Source organism: Pseudorasbora parva, chromosome 3 (genome assembly GCF_024679245.1).
Source record: "Pseudorasbora parva isolate DD20220531a chromosome 3, ASM2467924v1, whole genome shotgun sequence".
Lineage (NCBI taxonomy): Eukaryota > Metazoa > Chordata > Actinopteri > Cypriniformes > Gobionidae > Pseudorasbora > Pseudorasbora parva.
In genome coordinates, this window is record NC_090174.1 from 36,783,402 (window position 1) to 36,790,331 (window position 6,930).

Here is a 6,930-nt window from a genome sequence, read left to right on the forward strand (position 1 = left end):
TCTCAAGATGTCAGGAAAGCTTGCAAAAAACCATCTGCATAGGCACAAAAATGGAGCCTGGTTCTTTTAACAGAGGGGCGTTTAAAAAAGACTGAACAAGAACATAATAGAGAGGGAGAGAGGGAAAGGAAAAAAGGAAAAGAAACCAGATTGCGACAGTCGATATTAAAACATGCAGTGAGTGAGAGAGAAAAGGAGAGGGAGAGAGAGAGAGAGAGAGAAAAGCGAGCTGCAGGCCTTTCCACGGGGACAAACTAGCAGAAAGGCTTCTCACAGTTATTTCTCTCTCTCTCTCTCTCTCTCTCTCTCTCTCTCTCTCTCTCTCTCCTCTCTCTCTCTCTCTCTCTCTCTCTCTCTCTCTCTCTCTCTCTCTCTCTCTCTCTCTCTCTCAACATCCTAACAGCAATTGATTTGTGTATGAAAAGCTGGGCGCTTTTCGCCCCCCTTTTGGGCTGTGCGTTTTGAGTGATCAGCTGATGAAGAAACTGGCTGCGCGCTGCAATGCTGGTTTGCTAATTCTCTCTCCTCCAGACTGGAGCCAGCCTGGAGACCACAGTCAGGTAAATCGCCCTCTTGCTCTCTCTCTCTCTCTCTCTCTCTCTCTCTCTCTCTCTCTCTCTCTCTCTCTCTCTCTCTCTCTCTCTCTCTCTCTCTCTCTCTCTCTCTCTCTCTCTCTCTCTCTCTCTCTCTCTCTCACTCTCACTCTCTCCTCTCTCTCCTTCTCACTTGCTCTCTCTCTCCTGCGCATAGAGCACGCAATCACACCAGGCTTCAGCACATGGGCACACAGACAGAAAGTGAGAGAGGGAATGTGTATGTGTGTGTAGGTGTGATCGGTGTCTGCTGAAGGAAAACATTGCCCAGACAATTCGGTTGTGCGCGTCCTGACACCTCTTTTTTCGTTCTAGAGTTTTTTTTTTTTTTTTTTTTTTTGCATGTTGCACCAAATATAGACTTTTCTTAATGTGCTTGTTGAAAACACCCTGCATGTTTGGGGTTCAGCTGTGCGTCTTTGCATGCAAGCTTGTGTGTGTGCATGCATTCCATTATTATGCTGTTGATTATTAGGCCTCCTTCCTTCCACGGTCCCCTGGGGTACGTGTGAATAAATGTTTTCCGTGTGTTTCTCTGCGCGCTCGAGCTTTCACGTTTCTCTTACGCCCGCGTTGAGGATGTTTGCGTGAAATGCTTGCGTCTGTGAGGGGCTGTTCTCTCATCATGTCAGTACATTTGCGTCTTATTTTGTCTGCTTTCTTTGCATTTTAAGTATTTGAGAGCTTTCTCTGTGTGCGCGTGCCTGTGTATTTGATCTAGACACCAATGGCTGGCACTGCCTGCATAGCGTCATACTCAGAATTCATATTTTCATCCCTCTCATATGCACTCTGTGCCAGTACTGGCTGCGGCAGAAATATCATTGCACTTTAATTGCCTTTGTGTAAAACACAGACTCGGCAGCGCGCGCGCGCACAAACAGTGAATTATGCATGTTGCTTATTTTCACACGTGAGGAGTGTGCGTGTACATAAGCGGCGGCGTGGCGCCTCGTATCGTGTTGGTGGACGCTGTGTATTGTGAACCACCGTACGCAATTTTAGGCATTTTAGCCGGTGATTAGCATTGTCGTTAACCTCAATCGTTTCATTCACAATGGGACTGAAGATAAGTGTATCGGCATATCTTGCCTCCCCAGAAGCCCATGTGGTATCATACTGAGCCCGTGATATACTGCTAAGTGGTGCTTTATCAAATATTAAATGGAAGTGAAAGCAGCTGTTCGTGTTTGAGGCAACTGAAGATTTAAGGCATCCTGCCTGGTGAGACGTGTAGCCATGATAATGATGTCATGTGTCAGTTTGGACCTGGAAAGGGCAGAAAGTTCGTTTAAACTGCTTAGTTATGTAATGCTATTATGCAAACTATCTTGGATTTGAATATTATCCTCTATTAAGAATCTGTGGTTTCATGAAGAAGCTTTAACATTGAACCCTCCATTGCTCTAAATGTTATTTAGATTAAATAAAATTAAAGGGTTCACCCAAAAATTAAAATGGTCATAATTTACTCACCCTCCAGCTGTTCCAAACATGTATGACTTTCTTTTGTCCAGTGAACACAAAGGAAGATATTTTGAAGATTCTGATTAACCAAAAAGTTGATGGACCCAGTTGACTTCCATAGTACCAAAAAACAAAACAAACAAACAAACAAACAAACAAAAAAACACTATGGGAGTCAATGGGGTCCATCAACTGTTTTGTTACTAGCATTCTTCAAAATATGTTTTTTGTGTGTGTTTAGCAAAAGAAGGAAATTCATACATTTGTAGGAAGGGTGAGTAAATTATGACAGAATTAAAACAATTTAGGTGAACTATCCCTTTTGACATATTCTGAAAAGTTATTTAGGGAACCAAAAATAGTTCTTTTATGGTATTCACTGACAAAAATGTTTTATTTTTTAAGCGTGTTACAACATACCAATATAACATGGCACCTATCATAAATTCTACATGTTTATAGTTAGCACTGCCCAGGGACCGCAGATGCAAATGAGCTATCTTAGCTAACTCTGGCACAACATTTGTGTTGTGTATTGTCCCTGTTAAATAAATAAATAAACTAAACTAAACTAATAAATTGCCACAAAATCTTTCTACTGAGTGTTATTGGCGGGCCATATTAATGTTGATGATGGCACAAACCTAACAAAACACTGAATTAAAATTAATTTATGCAATGATTAATAATCCCTTCATATGTCTTAAGAATATTACAGTAATGAATTGCAAATTTGCATGCACCCTGAATAATACAAATGAGCACAACAATGTCCCGAATAGCTCTTATATTATATCCTAGAATTTTAGAAATTAAATCCTAAACTGTAACTCTGTAGCTCTTTACAGTAATGTTCAATTCGTTAACATTTGATATTATTCGTATATTATTGATGATATTGTGATATATCATTATTAGTTCATACTTATAAAGCTGTATCTATACAAAAGCATCACTTTCTGGTTAACTAGCTAACATTAAACAAGTTAGTTGAAGGTATTATTTTATTTTTGATAGATTGTGCACAGTAAGGATACCTTTTAGTTCCAGTGTATGTCCAAATCTCTATTTCTGTCACATCCAGTAGCTCTCATCAGTGTTCCCATGGATCATGTCTTGTCCTCAGTCTCAGGCTATCCACAACGGAGTGTCTGAGGTTATGGAGGAGGAAAGCAAGTTGAAGAAACGAAAAAGTGATCAACAAGGGAACCAGTGCTCTGAGACTGGTCTGGAGGTGGTGGAGAAAGTAAAAAAGCGACGGGGTCGCCCTCCTGCCGAGAAGCTGCCCCCCAACCCTCCCAAGCTCACAAAACAGATGAACACCATCGTAGACATGGTCATCAACTACAAGGACACGTCAGTACTTAAACACACAGACTTAATCGGTTGTTGTTGATTGTTTTTTATGACATATGAAGCGTGGCACTAAAACATAATGATTTACAAAGAACCTCATCATCAAAGTTTTGACTTAATATTGTCTTTCTTTGTTTGTAAGTCAGGTCAGTGAAAATGAGTAACAGCTCTTTTTTGTACCTTCTCTTGAATACGCCACCGTTCTACAGGTTGGGCCGACAGATCAGTAAAGGTTTCGTCCAGCTGCCCTCGAGAAAAGAGGTGCCAGAGTATTACGAGCTCATCCGCAAGCCAGTCGACTTCAGGAGGATCAGGGTGAACTTGAATTGTTCCCAATTACACAAATCTCACCCTCTGCTTCCACTCCCTTTTCCACCAGACCATCCTTCACTTTTTTCCATTCTTATCTCGACACTGACATCCCTTTCAGCTCAAGAAACACATTGATTTTGCTCTTGTCACACAGGTTGTGTGTTTTTGCTGATTGGGTTTTAGAGTGATGTGCAGGAGGAGGATTTTTTACAGGTTCGATCATAAAAAAAATAAAGAAGAAAATATGTCATTACTTATAAAGTTCAGTAGATGTTTGCATTGGATTGGATAAAGCAGTAATGCATTTATGACCGTTAATGGAACATGTTCTTTGTTTCCGTCTTCTGCGCTCTTACACAAATTCCTTTGCATGTATCCTGGTTTTGTTTGTGCAGGAGAGAGTGCGTAATCACAAATACAGGTGCATTGCAGACCTGGAAAAGGATATCATGCAGATGTGTCACAACGCTCAGACGTTTAATCTGGAAGGATCTCAGGTGCTCTCTTAAGAACATGTTCTTTGGTCATTCATCCTTTAAAAATATTTTTTAAAAATGTTTCAAACTTTTCTGTGCATTGCAATGGTATTTATACCCTGAACTTTACTCACTTGATTGAAAGTCCCACATTGGTATTTGCGTATATTTTCTTTTGAATGTTTTGTTTAAATTATCAACTTGCATTATTTTTATGTAAACACAAAAAATAATCATTTATGCAAATATATTTTAAGAGTTATTCAGAATTCTAACATTAAAAACATGTTAATATTCGCAATAAACCTTAAAACATTACTTTAGTTAACGGGTTATATATGGTCTGCATATTTTTTCAAAACAAAAAGCTTTGTATTAGTGGATATAGAGGATGGATTGTATAGAGATTGTTAAATGTTTCTCTATATCATAGATCTTTGAAGACTCCATTGTTTTGAAGTCTGTTTTTGAGAGTGCAAGACAGCGAATAGTGGAACTCAGTGAGGAAGACAGTGATGCTGTTGGAAGCAGTGAGGCAGATGGTGGCCATCATTTTAGTCTAGATGGTAAGTCAAATGCATGCTTTGTCTAGATTGAGATGAAATGCACGTTAAAATATGTGGAAATTCAATAATTCTGTGGGATGCTATAGAAACCCAATATTACATAAATGCTTGAAATAATTTCTATTTTATACTATGAATCAAAACCGATTATTAAGGATATAGTATTTAAGGTATGTCAATTAAAAATGTTTTTGTCTTAAAAGCTCCTGTTTCAGAGACAAAAAATCCCAAGGTAGACGAAAAAAAGGAGAAAAATAAAACCAATCCTAGTAATTCCAGCCCGGTCGCAAACAGTGATGAAGACATCGGCCAAGAATGTGAGATTAACACGAGAGGACTATTGGATTAGACCCCAAATGATGGTCTCATATGTTGTATGCCATTTTAAGAACATTGTATGGCCATTTCAGTCCAACTTTCCTTGATGTTTGACTCAAGGATTTACTCCGAATGTGATCTCTCATTATATTGGTTGCTTAAAACATCTTTATAAAACCTTTGTATTCTAAAAACAATATTATCAATGCAGTGCTTCTGCAGTAATGCGTTTAAAATTGGCATTATTTTCATGTATTTATATAATGTAAATATATCATAAACCCAAAATAGATAACATCATGGTGATAAAGTTCTGTAAGTTCAGACTGCCTGAAAAATGTTCTCTCTCTTTTTCCCCCAAGGATGGAAAATGGTGGTATTGACATATGATATTGTATGATCATTTAAAAAAATGCATTCAATCTTTTAAGATGTGATAAGCTGTGCTAAATTTGCAAGCAATTATGTCTCTGTCTCAGAGAATTTTTAATCTGTGGTTTTTTGTGACTATGAGCACTTTGTCATCCTCTCTTTGTACGTTTCCCTTTCCTTCGTTACCTGTCAACATCTCTGAAAAAAAGTTACGATTTTTTATCCAGCAGCTTTATCTCGCTTTAGTTTTCACAGGATCATAACTATCTGTACATAGAGGAACTTGGGGCATAATGGCAATGTATTCTTTGGTGACAGATCAGATACTGCCCTCAAAGAGAGGCACCTATTGATGGTATATTCACACTTGTGTGTTCAGTTTATGATGGATGGCAGAACTGGTGTGTTTGTGCACAGATTCTGACATTAAAATGTATGGGGTTTATATGATGTAAAAGGGCAACAAGGTTTGAGACATCATCTTGAAATAAACATTTTTTATGAAATCATGTGCCTAATGTGCATCAGTTTCTTCTCTTGCTTTGTGGGTAATTGAAATATGTTTTGTATCATAGTAATAATAATAATAGGATATTTTGCCTCTTTAAAGCAGATTTCATAAACACTGAACTGTAACCAATACAATAAAAAGTGAGCCATACAATTCTGTTAGTAATTTAGTAATCTGGCTATCTTACAGTTTTTCTAGATTGCAAACACACTAGAACGGATTTCGTTTTAAAAACAAAGACATTTTCTCAAAACATTTTATTATTTTCACATGATTTCACACACATCACAATTTTCTCAATGATTTCTACAAAACTTTTTTTCTTTTTTAAATACCCTCCTTTAACACTTGTTTAGCCATGATCACATTCATAAAACGTGAACACATACACTCACCTAAAGGATTATTAGGAACACCTGTTCAATTTCTCATTAATGCAATTATCTAATCAACCAATCACATAGCAGTTGCTTCAATGCATTTAGGGCTGTGGTCCTGGTCAAGACAATCTCCTGAACTCCAAACTGAATGTCAGAATGGGAAAGAAAGGTGATTTAAGCAATTTTGAGCGTGGCATGGTTGTTGGTGCCAGACGGGCCGGTCTGTGTATTTCACAATCTGCTCAGTTACTGCGATTTTCACGCACACCCATTTCAGGGATTTACAAAGAATGGTGTGAAAAGGGAAAAACATCCAGTATGCGGCAGTCCTGTGGGCGAAAATGCCTTGTTTATGCTAGAGGTCAGAGGAGAATGGGCCGACTGATTCAAGCTGAAAGAAGAGCAACTTTGACTGAAATAACCACTCGTTATGAAGCTACAACACACACAACCTTGAGGCGGATGGGCTACAACAGCAGAAGACCCCACCGAGTACCACTCATCTCTACTACAAATAGGAAAAAGAGGCATTCAGATGGTAGAGTCAGAATTTGGCATAAACAAAATGAGAACATCATG

At 38.4% G+C, this 6,930-nt stretch overlaps 1 protein-coding gene across 2 annotated transcripts; it reads left to right on the forward strand.

The window, feature by feature from the left end:
* The first annotated feature begins 370 nt into the window (after positions 1–370).
* On the forward strand, positions 371–5,969 carry LOC137071024 (probable global transcription activator SNF2L2). Of its 2 annotated transcripts, none has more exons than XM_067438663.1 (6): positions 371–560; positions 3,187–3,416; positions 3,626–3,731; positions 4,124–4,225; positions 4,638–4,770; positions 4,974–5,969. In XM_067438663.1, exons 1-6 carry the CDS (start codon positions 477–479, stop codon positions 5,117–5,119), a joined length of 801 nt encoding a protein of 266 aa, XP_067294764.1. In that variant the 5' UTR covers positions 371–476; the 3' UTR covers positions 5,120–5,969. The 2 variants fall into 2 exon arrangements, with proteins under 2 accessions (XP_067294764.1, XP_067294765.1); XM_067438664.1 differs by lacking the exon at positions 371–560 and adding an exon at positions 709–1,817.
* The last annotated feature ends 961 nt before the right edge of the window (positions 5,970–6,930 follow it).